General features: G+C 46.9%; 1 protein-coding gene across 4 annotated transcripts in view; it reads right to left on the bottom strand.

Moving 5' to 3' along the window:
• Nucleotides 1-233: 233 nt before the first annotated feature.
• The window catches only part of hook3 (hook microtubule-tethering protein 3), a 52,528-nt gene continuing 36,419 nt past the window's right edge, over nucleotides 234-16,342 (bottom strand). For 2 of the 4 annotated variants that reach the window (XM_079871999.1, XM_079872000.1), the window contains 7 exons: nucleotides 11,672-11,706; nucleotides 11,506-11,588; nucleotides 8,866-8,966; nucleotides 8,578-8,682; nucleotides 8,322-8,393; nucleotides 2,052-2,188; nucleotides 234-1,164 (listed from right to left, as the gene is read on the bottom strand). In XM_079871999.1, the coding sequence (XP_079728125.1) occupies nucleotides 1,149-1,164; nucleotides 2,052-2,188; nucleotides 8,322-8,393; nucleotides 8,578-8,682; nucleotides 8,866-8,966; nucleotides 11,506-11,588; nucleotides 11,672-11,706 (549 nt within the window). In that variant the 3' untranslated portion in view covers nucleotides 234-1,148. Of the gene's footprint in view, nucleotides 2,189-8,321; nucleotides 8,394-8,577; nucleotides 8,683-8,865; nucleotides 8,967-11,505; nucleotides 11,589-11,671; nucleotides 11,707-13,307; nucleotides 13,359-16,342 lie in introns of all 4 variants that reach the window. The other 2 variants (XM_079871998.1, XM_079872001.1) reach the window with 2 other exon arrangements.

Genomic DNA, 16,342 nt, shown 5'->3' on the forward strand with positions numbered 1-16,342 from the left:
CGCTTTCACATGCCCCCTCCCCCCTCACAGGGGTCAAAGGTCACGATTCATTTGAGCTTTACGTTACAGTGAAGAGATGAAGAGCAGTGAAGTGACTGATATAGTTCTAGTTAATAACCCTGCGCTGATCTGACGCACATTTAAACTAAAACAGAAATGAGAGTGTAATGAACATCCCTGAAGAACACTAGTAGATCCACAAACCAAACAAAACAAAGAACAGCCGTGATTTTGAAACATGAATGTTTTATACAAGCTTTATTTACAACTTGATTAACAACTGTACAGTTTTGCAGCGTTGGAAGCACGAGTTCATCAATGGAGACGCATCAGGAAACGCATCTGCTCTGCTGAACGCTCCTCCCGCGGCGCACACATACAGTATGTACATATTGTATACAAGCAATATAAAACTTGGCAAATGGAGCGAATGTTTGCTACTTCAGACGAAAGTTCTGATGAACACAGACTCGCACCGCAGTCTCAAGCTCACGACTGCAGAGTTCATCAGTGTGCTCCTGCGTTTGAGGCGTTTCTCTGCTCTGGACGGTTGTGAGAGACGTTTGACCTCTGAACTCAGTCCACAGTGATCAGAAAGCCTCAAACATTCAATCAATCGCCTGTTAAACGACTCTAAAGCAGATATTGATCGCAGACACGATCTCGTTTGGTGATTATGAAGAAGAGCAGCTGAAGTGTCAGAATATTCACTGCTGTAGTTTGGGTCAGGATCATCAGAAGCACTTACTGATTCAGCATTAAATAAATAGAAGAGAAGCGAGTGCAACACTATCAGTAACAGATCCGGCATTCACACACTGACTCTACTGAAGCTCCTGCTGGAAACACGCTCATTATCAATCATACGGATCATAAACTACAGGAAATACTGAGACAATGATCAATGCAACTACACAGACGTGAGGAACATCAGGGTTTGATGATGGAGTTTCATCCGTCTTTAACAGTAAATAAAGCTCACGCTCTTCTGCTTGATGATTGACACGCGCCGGCCCCGCCCACTTCTGACCAGAGCATTCTGGGATAGCACACAGACGCTGATGGGTTAGTTAGTGTGCAGCGATGGGTTAAACTGTCAATCACGCAAACCCCGCCCCCTGATGTCATGCAGCCCCGCCCCCTGCCGCTCATGCTTTAACATCACTGTGAAAGAGAGAGATTGACAGGTGTCAGTCACAGATTCAGTCTGGCGTCACTAGAGTCGCGGTTCTCGTTCAACGTCATGCTTTTATTTTCTCCTGATTGTGTTCTCGTTCTCCAGCACTAATATCTAAACACATTTACTGGAGAAGCAGCAATGACTGAAGATATTAAGACTTTCTTGATGAAAAATGTATCGTAATTAAGTGAGTTTATGATTAAAACAGGAACAAATATCTATAGAGGTTTGTTTCCGCCACAGAATAAAACATTTTAAAAGATAATTGTGACTTTTTTATCAAAACATTCTTAAATCAGGACAGATTTACTGGAGATATTAATGACTGGAGAGTTCATGTTTTCTGAGGAAGAGCATCATTAGCAGGAGTGAAGGACAAACGCGCGACTCGAGTGACAGTGATTGACAGCAGCTGTGAGTCTGTTTTAAGGCATCGGGAATTAATCAACTTAACAAAAAACAGGAAGAACAAAATTATGAAGCGCCTTCAAACAACCGTCCTGACGACCTACACGAGACACACACATTCAGCTCTTTCAATGCATAGATATCAACAGAAGATAAAGACGACAGGTTATAAAGACTCGACGTAACTTTAGAAACACGCCCAGCAGAGCCAATAAAAACACTCAAACGTTTTCTGTGCGTCAGTAACAACAACCCTTAAAATACTGCAAAGCCTCCTTTAAAAAGAGGTGTCCGACGGGAAGTGACACGTTGGTTCAGGAGTGTGTGGATTCATTAATGCTGATGTAATTAAGCAGCGTCCAGAGACCCGGGTTCATCACATGGGCTGATGGAGGAAGAGGGCATTATGGGATGGAGGCGGGTCCTGGTTGGCTGAGCTGGGGTTGCCGTGGCGATGCTCTACCTGGCTGCCGTGGGCTGGACGTGACCCGGATAGGCCCGTCTGGTGCTGGTGGCCTGTCTCTGCCGGGCCAGGAACGACTGACCCGACCCGGTGCCGGCCAACCGGTCCTCAGCCGCCTTCTTCTGCAGAGCCATTCCCTGAAACACACACACGTTACACTCACATCTGAACACACACACATCTGATACACACACACGTTGCTCTCACATCTGAACACACACACATCTGAAACACACACACGTTACTCTCACATCTGAAACACACACATCTGAAACACACACACACGTTACTCTCACATCTGAAACACGTAATGATGTAGAAATAGCGTAGTGACGTAGAAATAGCGTAGTGATGTAGAAATAGCGTAATGACGTGTGATGCGCTGAACGAGCTGTTCTCCGGCTGAATAAAGTGTGGTATAAACGAGTGTCTCGTCCTCCTATAATCCTCCTCTCCTGCGTGTGTGGAGTGGAGCAGGACAACGGCCCTCCAGCGCTGCTTCAGACTCTCATCCACACACCACTGGCTTTGGGCAGTTTTACTGTGTGATCAATATAAGCAGCGGCACAACGGCTCATATGATTATTATCTCCAAATTATGATCAGAAATGGATAAATATTAAGTCTGCTTCTTTAAAACAAATAAAGAACTAATGTATGAGAATAGTTATTATGGGCTGAAACAGAAGCTGTGCATGTAAACGAAGCCAGTGTGAAATGATCTGTGTTTAAAAAGCGCTGCATGATTTGTGTGGATATAAGTCTTCAGTATTTAACCTTTCACATCCGTCACAGACAAACTCAAGCGCTCACTAACTGTGTTCAGTGTAACAGCGCCACCTAGTGCACACTACACACTACATGCATACCAGTGTTGACTAGGAAAGGGTTCTCAAACTCCCTGATGCCACAGACACATAAATATGATGCTCTCTGTGTGAGGGACCCCTTCACTGGTTTAGTCCGTCCTTCTGTTAGACTGTCTCACACATGAATGATGTTGAATATCTGTCAGCTGTTAAATTTAACTACACAATTAGATAATACCAGTTTAGCTCAACTAATTACCAAGCAATGCTTCATTTTGTTCAGTCTGTGTGTAAAAAGGCCGCATTAGCAATTATTTTGTCCCAAATTGATATAAATGTTACTGGTAGTCACTGTATGAAGTATTGTTGGGTATAATATGTCACAGTTTACTTTATTCTGCTCTCCTCACGTACATAATGAACTATAGTGTCCTGATCACACTAGTGAAAACATATCAAATGATATCTGTTGTCTGAGTAATGTTTGGTTTGACTGTAACTGGGCAAACGCTCATTATTGCAATGATTATTATGTTTCTAGCATGTTATATGTTTGGCAAGAGTTCTTCTAACCAAGACTGATGGAGTTCTTCACAGCCATGAAACACACATCAGGGTCACTAGTGAACACATCAGGGTCAGTAGTGAACACCTCAGGGTCATTAGTGAACACATCAGGGTCATTAGTGAACACATCAGGGTCATTAGTGAACACATCAGGGTCACTAGTGAACACATCAGGGTCAGTAGTGAACACCTCAGGGTCATTAGTGAACACATCAGGGTCATTAGTGAACAGAACAGGGTCATTAGTGAACACATCAGGATCATTAGTGAACACATCAGGGTCACTAGTGAACACATCAGGGTCAGTAGTGAACAACTCAGGGTCATTAGTGAACACATCAGGGTCATTAGTGAACACATCAGGGTCACTAGTGAACACATCAGGGTCAGTAGTGAACACCTCAGGGTCATTAGTGAACACATCAGGGTCATTAGTGAACAGAACAGGGTCATTAGTGAACACATCAGGATCATTAGTGAACAGATCAGGGTCACTAGTGAACACATCAGGGTCACTAGTGAACACATCAGGGTCATTAGTGAACAGATCAGGGTCACTAGTGAACACATCAGGGTCACTAGTGAACACATCAGGGTCATTAGTGAACAGATCAGGGTCACTAGTGAACAGATCAGGGTCACTAGTGAACACATCAGGGTCACTAGTGAACACATCAGGGTCAGTAGTGAACACCTCAGGGTCATTAGTGAACACATCAGGGTCATTAGTGAACAGAACAGGGTCATTAGTGAACACATCAGGATCATTAGTGAACACATCAGGGTCACTAGTGAACACATCAGGGTCACTAGTGAACACATCAGGGTCATTAGTGAACAGATCAGGGTCACTAGTGAACAGATCAGGGTCACTAGTGAACACATCAGGGTCACTAGTGAACACATCAGGGTCATTAGTGAACAGATCAGGGTCACTAGTGAACAGATCAGGGTCACTAGTGAACACATCAGGATCATTAGTGAACAGATCAGGGTCACTAGTGAACAGATCAGGGTCAATAGTGAACACATCAGGATCATTAGTGAACACATCAGGGTCATTAGTTAACACATCAGGGTCACAAGTGAACACATCAGGGTCACTAGTGAACACATCAGGGTCACTAGTGAACACAGGGTCATTAGTGAACACATCATTACTGAACACATCATGGTCATCAGTGAACATCAGGGTCACTAGTGAACACATCAGGGTCATTAGTTAACACATCAGGGTCACAAGTGAACACACCAGGGTCACTAGTGAACACATCAGGGTCATTAGTGAACACATCAGGGTCATTAGTGAACACATCATTAGTGAACACATCAGGGTCATCAGTGAACATCAGGGTCACTAGTGAACACAGGGTCACTAGTGAAAACATCAGGGTCATTAGTGAACATATCAGGGTCATTAGTGAACACATCAGGGTCATTAGTGAACATCAGTGTCACTAGTGAACACATCAGGGTCACTAGTGAACACATCAGGGTCACTAGTGAACACATCAGGGCCACTAGTGAACACATCAGGGTCATTAGTGAACACATCAGGGTCATTAGTGAAAACATCAGGATCATTAGTGAACACATCAGGGTCATTAGTTAACACATCAGGGTCACAAGTGAACACATCAGGGTCACTAGTTAACACATCAGGGTCACTAGTGAACACATCAGGGTCATTAGTGAACACATCATTAGTGAACACATCAGGGTCATCAGTGAACATCAGGGTCACTAGTGAACACATCAGGGTCATTAGTGAACATCAGGGTCACTAGTGAACACATCAGGGTCACTAGTGTCAGGGTCACTAGTGAACACATCAGGGTCACTAGTGTCAGGGTCATTAGTGAACACATCAGGGTCATTAGTGAACACATCAGGGTCATTAGTGAACATCAGGGTCACTAGTGAACACATCAGGGTCATTAGTGTCAGGGTCATTAGTGAACATCAGGGTCACTAGTGAACACATCAGGGTCATTAGTGTCAGGGTCATTAGTGACCACATCAGGGTCACTAGTGAACACATCAGGGTCACTAGTGAACACATCAGGGTCACAAGTGAACACATCAGGGTCACAAGTGAACACATCAGGGTCACTAGTGAACACATCAGGGTCACTAGTGAACACATCAGGGTCACTAGTGAACACATCATTAGTGAACACATCAGGGTCATTAGTGAACACATCATTAGTGAACACATCAGGGTCATTAGTGAACACATCAGGGTCACTAGTGAACTCATCAGGGTCACTAGTGAACACATCAGGGTCACTAGTGAACACATCAGGGTCACTAGTGAACTCATCAGGGTCACTAGTGAACACATCAGGGTCACTAGTGAACACATCAGGGTCACTAGTAAACAGATCAGGGTCATTAGTGAACACATCAGGGTCACTAGTGAACACATCAGGGTCACTAGTGAACACATCAGGGTCACTAGTGAACACATCAGGGTCACTAGTGAACACATCAGGGTCACTAGTGAACATCAGGGTCACTAGTGAACACATCAGGGTCATTAGTGAACACATCAGGGTCACTAGTGAACACATCAGGGTCACTAGTGAACACATCAGGGTCATTAGTGAACACATCAGGGTCACTAGTGAACACATCAGGGTCACTAGTGAACACATCAGGGTCACTAGTGAACACATCAGGGTCACTAGTGAACACATCAGGGTCACTAGTGAACACATCAGGGTCACTAGTGTCAGGGTCATTAGTGAACACATCAGGGTCACTAGTGAACACATCAGGGTCATTAGTTAACACATCAGGGTCACTAGTGAACACATCAGGGTCACTAGTGAACACATCAGGGTCATTAGTGAACACATCAGGGTCATCAGTGAACATCAGGGTCACTAGTGAACACAGGGTCACTAGTGAACACATCAGGGTCACTAGTGAACACATCAGGGTCACTAGTGTCAGGGTAATTAGTGACCACATCAGGGTCACTAGTGAACACATCAGGGTCACTAGTGAACACATCAGGGTCACTAGTGAACACATCAGGGTCACAAGTGAACACATCAGGGTCACAAGTGAACACATCAGGGTCACTAGTGAACACATCAGGGTCACTAGTGAACAGATCAGGGTCACAAGTGAACACATCAGGGTCACAAGTGAACACATCAGGGTCACTAGTGAACACATCAGGGTCATTAGTGAACACATCAGGGTCATCAGTGAACATCAGGGTCACTAGTGAACACAGGGTCACTAGTGAACACATCAGGGTCACTAGTGAACACATCAGGGTCACTAGTGTCAGGGTAATTAGTGACCACATCAGGGTCACTAGTGAACACATCAGGGTCACTAGTGAACACATCAGGGTCACTAGTGAACACATCAGGGTCACAAGTGAACACATCAGGGTCACAAGTGAACACATCAGGGTCACTAGTGAACACATCAGGGTCACTAGTGAACAGATCAGGGTCATTAGTGAACACATCAGGGTCACAAGTGAACACATCAGGGTCACTAGTGAACTCATCAGGGCCATTAGTGAACAGATCAGGGTCACTAGTGAACACATCAAGGTCACTAGTGAACAGATCAGGGTCATTAGTGAACACATCAGGGCCACTAGTGAACACATCAGGGCCACTAGTGAACACATCAGGGTCACTAGTGAACACATCAGGGTCATTAGTGAACACATCAGGGTCACTAGTGAACACATTAGGGTCACTAGTGAACACATCAGGGTCATTAGTGAACACATCAGGGTCATTAGTGAACACATCAGGGTCACTAGTGAACACATCAGGGTCACTAGTGAACACATCAGGGTCACTAGTGAACACATCAGGGTCATTAGTGAACACATCAGGGTCACTAGTGAACACATCAGGGTCACTAGTGAACACATCAGGGTCATTAGTGAACATCAGGGTCACTAGTGAACACATCAGGGTCACTAGTGAACACATCAGGGTCATTAGTGAACACATCAGGGTCACTAGTGAACACATCAGGGTCATTAGTGAACACATCAGGGTCACAAGTGAACACATCAGGGTCACTAGTGAACACATCAGGGTCACAAGTGAACACATCAGGGTCACAAGTGAACACATCAGGGTCACTAGTGAACACATCAGGGTCACTAGTGAACACATCAGGGTCACAAGTGAACACATCAGGGTCACAAGTGAACACATCAGGGTCACTAGTGAACACATCAGGGTCACTAGTGTCAGGGTCACTAGTGAACACATCAGGGTCACTAGTGTCAGGGTCATTAGTGAACACATCAGGGTCACTAGTGAACACATCAGGGTCATTAGTGAACACATCAGGGTCACTAGTGAACACATCAGGGTCACTAGTGAACACATCAGGGTCACTAGTGAACACATCAGGGTCATTAGTGAACACATCAGGGTCATTAGTGAACACATCAGGGTCACTAGTGAACACATCAGGGTCATTAGTGAACACATCAGGGTCACTAGTGAACACATCAGGGTCACTTGTGAACACATCAGGGTCATTAGTGAACACATCAGGGTCATTAGTGAACACATCAGGATCAGACTGTGACAGAATGTTTGGGACTCTAGCATTAGATCTTGACCAAAGATTGATGCATTACATCATAACATTAATTCTATCAAGAGGTGCATCAATGTGTGTGTTCTGGTGACTCGAGGGAGTGTGAGAGAATGTGTGTGTTCTGGTGACTCGAGGGAGTGTGAGAGAATGTGTGTGTTCTGGTGACTCGAGGGAGTGTGAGAGAATGTGTGTGTTCTGGTGACTCGAGGGAGTGTGAGAGAATGTGTGTGTTCTGGTGACTCGAGGGAGTGTGAGAGAATGTGTGTGTTCTGGTGACTCGAGGGAGTGTGACACACACCATGTTGTACCAGGCAGACACGATGAGTTTCTCCTCCTGGTCTCTCTGAGACTTCGTCTTGTCGTACTCCTTCTGCACACACACACACACAAACAGTACGGTCACATTACAGTGTGTGTGAGAGAATGAGTTTGTGTGTGTGACTGTGTGTCTGTGAGAATGAGTGAGTGAGTGAGTGTGTGTGTGTGTGTGTGAGTGAGTGTGTGTGTGATTTTGTGAAAGTGTGTGTGTACATGAGCGTGTGTGTGTGTGTGACCTCGAGTGAGTGCAGCATCCTCTCGCGCTCCTGCAACTGGTTCTTCAGGGCTTGAACTTCAGGAGCAGAACCTTGATTCTGTTTGGGGTCCAGCGTACGGATGACCTGCACACACACACACACACAACATTAGCATCACACACACACACACACACACACACACACACAACATTAGCATCACACACACATTAGCATCACACTCACTCACTCACTCACTCACTCACACACACAACATTAGCATCACACTCACACACACACACACACACACAACATTAGCATCACACGTACACTCTTGGCCTTCTCCAGGTATTTCTTGTATCGCTCCTCCATCAGCTTCATATCTTCATCTTTCTTCTTCAGCGCGTCCTCCAGATCTTCAATCCTCTGAGCTGAAACATCAACACACACTCTCGTTAACACCATCTGCACACACACACTCTCGTTAACACCATCTGCACACACACACTCTCGTTAACACGATCTGCACACACACACTCTCGTTAACACTATCTGCACACACACACACACACTCTCGTTAACACGATCTGCACACACACACTCTCGTTAACACGATGTGCACGCACACACACTCTCGTTAACACGATCTGCACACACACACACACACACACACACTCTTGTTAACACGATCTGCACACACACACACACACTCGTTAACACCATCTGCACACACACACACGTTTACACGCTCTGCACACACACACACACGTTTACACGATCTGCACACACACACACACACACACACACACACACATTTCATATATGCACCGCAACACATCTTCTTCTTCCTCAGTGTTTCTCTTGTTCTCCAGCTCTAATATCTAAACATTCTCACATCACGACACATTTACTGGAGAAGCTCGACTGAAGATATCAAGACTTTAATGAAGAATGCATCAAAATAAAGAGAGTTTGAGTTTAAAACAAAAACTAATATCTGTCCGTGGAGTCAGAAAAATAATCCAGTTTCCCTTTGAATCACTTCATTTTGATGCATTTTTCCCTCAACAAGTCTTGATATCTTCAGTCATGCTCTCCTCCAGTGAGTGTGTGGTGATGTGAGAGTGTGTGGTGATGTGAGAGTGTGTGGTGATGTGAGAGTGTGGTGATGTGAGAGTGTGTGGTGATGTGAGAGTGTGTGGTGATGTGAGAGTGAGAGTGTGTGGTGATGTGAGAGTGAGAGTGTGCGCTGATGTGAGAGTGTTTGGTGATGTGAGAGTGTTTGGTGATGTGAGAGTGAGAGTGTGTGCTGATGTGAGAGTGTGTGGTGATGTGAGAGTGAGAGTGTGTGCTGATGTGAGAGTGTGTGGTGATGTGAGAGTGTGTGGTGATGTGAGAGTGAGAGTGTGTGCTGATGTGAGAGTGTGTGGTGATGTGAGAGTGAGAGTGTGTGGTGATGTGAGAGTGTTTGGTGATGTGAGAGTGAGAGTGTGTGGTGATGTGAGAGTGAGAGTGTGTGGTGATGTGAGAGTGAGAGTGTGTGGTGATGTGAGAGTGTGTGGTGATGTGAGAGTGAGAGTGTGTGGTGTGGTGATGTGAGAGTGAGAGTGTGTGGTGATGTGAGAGAGAGTGTGTGGTGATGTGAGAGTGTGTGGTGATGTGAGAGTGTGTGGTGATGTGAGAGTGAGAGTGTGTGGTGATGTGAGAGTGTGTGGTGATGTGAGAGTGAGAGTGTGTGGTGATGTGAGAGTGAGAGTGTGTGGTGATGTGAGAGTGTGTGGTGATGTGAGAGTGAGAGTGTGTGGTGATGTGAGAGTGAGAGTGTGTGGTGATGTGAGAGTGTGTGGTGATGTGAGAGTGTGTGGTGATGTGAGAGTGTGTGGTGATGTGAGAGTGAGAGTGTGTGGTGATGTGAGAGTGTGTGGTGATGTGAGAGTGTGTGGTGATGTGAGAGTGTGTGGTGATGTGAGAGTGAGAGTGTGTGGTGATGTGAGAGTGTGTGGTGATGTGAGAGTGTGTGGTGATGTGAGAGTGTGTGGTGATGTGAGAGTGTGTGGTGATGTGAGAGTGAGAGTGTGTGGTGATGTGAGAGTGAGAGTGTGTGCTGATGTGAGAGTGTGTGGTGATGTGAGAGTGTGTGGTGATGTGAGAGTGTGTGGTGATGTGAGAGTGAGAGTGTGTGGTGATGTGAGAGTGTGTGGTGATGTGAGAGTGTGTGGTGATGTGAGTGTGGTGATGTGAGAGTGTGTGGTGATGTGAGAGTGTGTGGTGATGTGAGAGTGAGAGTGTGTGGTGATGTGAGAGTGAGAGTGTGTGGTGATGTGAGAGTGTGTGGTGAGTGTGTGGTGATGTGAGAGTGTGTGGTGATGTGAGAGTGTGTGGTGATGTGAGAGTGTGTGGTGATGTGAGAGTGAGAGTGTGTGGTGATGTGAGAGTGTGTGGTGATGTGAGAGTGTGTGGTGATGTGAGAGTGTGTGGTGATGTGAGAGTGTGTGGTGATGTGAGAGTGAGAGTGTGTGGTGATGTGAGAGTGAGAGTGTGTGGTGATGTGAGAGTGTGTGGTGATGTGAGAGTGTGAGTGTGTGGTGATGTGAGAGTGTGTGGTGATGTGAGAGTGTGAGTGTGTGGTGATGTGAGAGTGTGTGGTGATGTGAGAGTGTGTGGTGATGTGAGAGTGTGTGGTGATGTGAGAGTGTGTGGTGATGTGAGAGTGAGAGTGTGTGGTGATGTGAGAGTGAGAGTGTGTGGTGATGTGAGAGTGTGTGGTGATGTGAGAGTGTGAGTGTGTGGTGATGTGAGAGTGTGTGGTGATGTGAGAGTGTGAGTGTGTGGTGATGTGAGAGTGTGTGGTGATGTGAGAGTGTGTGGTGATGTGAGAGTGTGTGGTGATGTGAGAGTGTGTAGACGTTAGCGCTGGAGAACGAGACAGGGACACGGAGGACGAGCTCGAGGCTTCAGTGATGGTCTCACCGCTGGAACTGTGTTTGTTCTCCAGCTCCTCGATCTCGGAGCTCTTCTTCTGAAGCTCGTTAGTGGCGTCCCTTAGTTTCTCTCTAAACACCAAGAACAAACACATCCTCAGTCAGTGATGATGACCTCGCGGTGACGAACATGACCGAGGTCAGCTGATACTCACAGGTGCTCCTGACACTTCCTCTTCATCAACACCGTCTGAAACAGAAGATGTTACACTCATGAGCTCGTGTGGAACTGCAGCGCCTCCTGCTGGACACTCACACACTGCAGCGTCACCAGCCCTCCCAGTGTGCACTGCTGAGTGTGTGTTGAAGAGCTGGTGCTGTGGTCCAGCAGGGGGCGCTGGCGAGCTCAATCACCATCACCAGACGAACACACAGAGACTGTCGGTCAGGGGTCGGCAAGGACGTTTGGCTTAATTTAAGAAATGAATTGATGAAAAATGCACAGCTAAACTAGTGAGAGAGAATGGCACTCTCACAGAGTCTAAAGAGGAAAGCTGACAGGCATATAGAGAAGATGAAAGACAACTGTGTGTGTGTTCATCCTAACTAGTGTTGTGAGTGTAAAGCCGGGGTCTGATCCCCGAAGCAATCCACACACTCTTCTGAATGTCTTTCAGAACTTTTTTAATTAAAAGCTCTCAATTCATCTCAACATAAAACACTGCTGCACAAACGTTCTCATACTTTTATTTTGAAGGCAAAGTCACTAGTGTTGCTGGTCATGACAGATCTATTCCAGAACCAGCCGCTATCCCAACACTGTGCGGGACAGATGTCACTGCCGGCGGGACCGTTGTGGTGTATAATATTCCATATAAACACTATACGGACCTGATAAAACGATGACACCGCCACAGATGTGTGGTCTAGTTGTGTGGTCACAGAGGGTTAGTGGATTACTGTAGTGTAGATGCTCCAGTTATATGTAGTTCTGAGTGCAATAAACATGAGTCTCTGGAGAAGATGAGCATTAGCCAGCCTGAAACACGTCTCTAACTAGGGCTGGGAGTCGGATACTTGTTATAAAAGGCAAACGTTCCTCGTGTAAGTGTTCTTTAGCCTGTTGATTTGTGTTCATGATATTCAGATACAATTAAATGTTTTGCAATCAGACTAAATGTGAATGATATCTACGTTTCTTTTTCTTTTTTTACCATATTGGAATCGAAATTCAAAATTTTATCTATCCTTCATAAAAGTGAATATCAGAAAAAAATCCATATTTAAAACTTTTATGCACTTTTATGATGGACTTCCAAACAGAAACAGCCATTCACTGCCATTATAAAGCTGGGAAGAGCCAGGAGGACATTTTTAATATAACTCTGATTGTGTTCGTCTGAGAGAAGAATGTCATACACACCTAGGATGACTTGAGGGAGAGTAAATCATGGGCTAACTTTCATTTTTGGGTGAACTATCCCTTTAAGTCCAGTAAACGCGGTTTGCTTGCATTGCCGGGTTATTGGTTTGCATGGTTAATCAACAGGCTGATTCGTGGGAGTTCTCAGCGCATGTACACATGCTGAATGACTGACAATCAAACTCAGTCTCGCTGAAGATGCAGGACGATCAAACACCCGATCATCTGAGAAACACCTTCAGTCTCACATTCAACAGGGAAACCCAGCCAGAGCACTTCAGATCATCACTGGTGGACCCATCATGCTCAGATTATTGGCCTGATGATGCGGCGGCGTGCTCGTTCCGTGACACACGCGTGTTTGAGATGCACATGCGGTCCAGCGGGAGAAACAAAACAAAGCTGCAAAATGCCTGGACTGTACTTACAGCAGACTGAGAGAGGAGTGATGGACAGAGCAGCCCTGAGTCAACAGACGCCTGTCTCACACACACACACACACACACACACACACACGGATGGTGATCAAATGAAGCAGACGGTCAGACTAAAGTAACGGACACACACGTGTGCTTCTGATGATGATGATGATGATGATGATGAAGGCATCACTCAGCAGGACGACCAATGGCAGGCCTGGATCATGCTACATCATGAGTGACATCACAGTGAAGAGAGAGATGTTAGTACACACACACACACACACAGCAGGCGTTAGTGCGACACACACGTGATGGAGCCGTCACAGAGGTCAGTGTGTATCAAACGTGCCGTTGACTAACACTATTAAAGACATGTTTGTTCATTGAAATAAACCTGGAAGAAAATAAATCTGAAATAAGAAGAAGAGTTCAGAGTCACGAGGGCGTCTCCTCACTCTCGCACCGGTGACCTGAACATGAACCGTGCCTGGTCGGATGGTGTGTGTGAAACATGAGCGAGTGTGTGTGAACGACGAGCGAGTGTGTGTGAACGACGAGCGAGTGTGTGTGAACGACGAGCGAGTGTGTGTGAACGATGAGTGTGTGTGTGTGTGTGTGAAACATGAGCGAGTGTGTGTGTGTGTGTGTGTGTGAAACATGAGCGAGTGTGTGTGTGTGTGTGTGTGTGAAACATGAGCGAGTGTGTGTGTGTGTGTGTGTGTGTGTGTGTGTGAACGACGAGCGAGTGTGTGTGAACGACGAGCGAGTGTGTGTGAACGACGAGCGAGTGTGTGTGTGTGAACGATGAGAGAGTGTGTGTGTGAACGACGAGAGTGTGTGTGAACGACGAGCGAGTGTGTGTGAACGACGAGAGAGTGTGTGTGAACGATGAGAGAGTGTGTGTGAACGATGAGAGAGTGTGTGTGAACGATGAGAGAGTGTGTGTGAACGAGGAGAGAGTGTGTGTGAACGACGAGAGAGTGTGTGTGAACGACGAGCGAGTGTGTGTGAACGACGAGCGAGTGTGTGTGAACGACGAGAGAGTGTGTGTGAACGACGAGCGAGTGTGTGTGAACGACGAGAGAGTGTGTGTGAACGACGAGCGAGTGTGTGTGAACGACGAGCGAGTGTGTGTGAACGACGAGCGAGTGTGTGTGAACGACGAGAGAGTGTGTGTGAACGACGAGAGAGTGTGTGTGAACGACGAGAGAGTGTGTGTGAACGACGAGAGAGTGTGTGTGAACGACGAGAGAGTGTGTGAACGACGAGAGAGTGTGTGTGAACGACGAGCGAGTGTGTGTGAACGACGAGAGAGTGTGTGTGAACGACGAGAGAGTGTGTGTGAACGACGAGAGAGTGTGTGTGAACGACGAGAGAGTGTGTGTGAACGACGAGAGAGTGTGTGTGAACGAGGAGAGAGTGTGTGTGAACGACGAGAGAGTGTGTGTGAACGACGAGAGAGTGTGTGTGAACGAGGAGAGAGTGTGTGTGAACGACGAGAGAGTGTGTGTGAACGACGAGAGAGTGTGTGTGAACGACGAGCGAGTGTGTGTGAACGACGAGAGAGTGTGTGTGAACGACGAGAGAGTGTGTGTGAACGACGAGAGAGTGTGTGTGAACGAGGAGAGAGTGTGTGTGAACGACGAGAGAGTGTGTGTGAACGACGAGAGAGTGTGTGTGAACGACGAGAGAGTGTGTGTGAACGACGAGAGAGTGTGTGTGAGCGACGAGCGAGTGTGTGTGAACGACGAGAGAGTGTGTGTGAACGACGAGCGAGTGTGTGTGAACGACGAGCGAGTGTGTGTGAACGACGAGAGAGTGTGTGTGAACGACGAGCGAGTGTGTGTGAACGACGAGCGAGTGTGTGTGAACGACGAGAGAGTGTGTGTGAACGACGAGCGAGTGTGTGTGAACGACGAGAGAGTGTGTGTGAACGACGAGAGAGTGTGTGTGAACGAGGAGAGAGTGTGTGTGAACGACGAGAGAGTGTGTGTGAACGACGAGCGAGTGTGTGTGAACGACGAGAGAGTGTGTGTGAACGACGAGAGAGTGTGTGTGAACGACGAGAGAGTGTGTGTGAACGACGAGCGAGTGTGTGTGAACGACGAGCGAGTGTGTGTGAACGACGAGCGAGTGTGTGTGAACGACGAGAGAGTGTGTGTGAACGACGAGAGAGTGTGTGTGAACGACGAGAGAGTGTGTGTGAACGACGAGCGAGTGTGTGTGAACGATGAGCGAGTGTGTGTGAACGACGAGCGAGTGTGTGTGAACGACGAGAGAGAGTGTGTGTGAACGACGAGCGAGTGTGTGTGAACGACGAGCGAGTGTGTGTGAACGATGAGCGAGTGTGTGTGAACGATGAGAGAGTGTGTGTGAGCGATGAGAGTGTGTGTGTGAACGACGAGAGAGTGTGTGTGAACGACGAGCGAGTGTGTGTGAACGACGAGAGAGTGTGTGTGAACGACGAGAGAGTGTGTGTGAGCGATGAGAGTGTGTGTGTGAACGACGAGAGAGTGTGTGTGAACGACGAGAGAGTGTGTGTGAACGACGAGAGAGTGTGTGTGAACGACGAGAGAGTGTGTGTGAGCGATGAGCGAGTGTGTGTGAACGACGAGAGAGTGTGTGTGAACGACGAGCGAGTGTGTGTGAACGACGAGAGAGTGTGTGTGAACGACGAGAGAGTGTGTGTGAACGACGAGAGAGTGTGTGAACGACGAGAGAGTGTGTGTGAACGACGAGAGAGTGTGTGTGAACGACGAGCGAGTGTGTGTGAACGACGAGAGAGTGTGTGTGAACGACGAGAGTGTGTGTGAACGACGAGAGAGTGTGTGTGAACGACGAGCGAGTGTGTGTGAACGACGAGAGAGTGTGTGTGAACGACGAGAGAGTGTGTGTGAACGACGAGCGAGTGTGTGTGAACGACGAGAGAGTGTGTGTGAACGACGAGAGAGTGTGTGTGAACGACGAGAGAGTGTGTGTGAACGACGAGAGAGTGTGTGTGAACGATGAGAGAGTGTGTGTGAACGACGAGCGAGTGTGTG

The sequence above is a fragment of the Squalius cephalus genome, assembly GCF_949319135.1.
Source record: "Squalius cephalus genome assembly, chromosome: 5".
Taxonomy (NCBI): Eukaryota; Metazoa; Chordata; class Actinopteri; order Cypriniformes; family Leuciscidae; genus Squalius; species Squalius cephalus.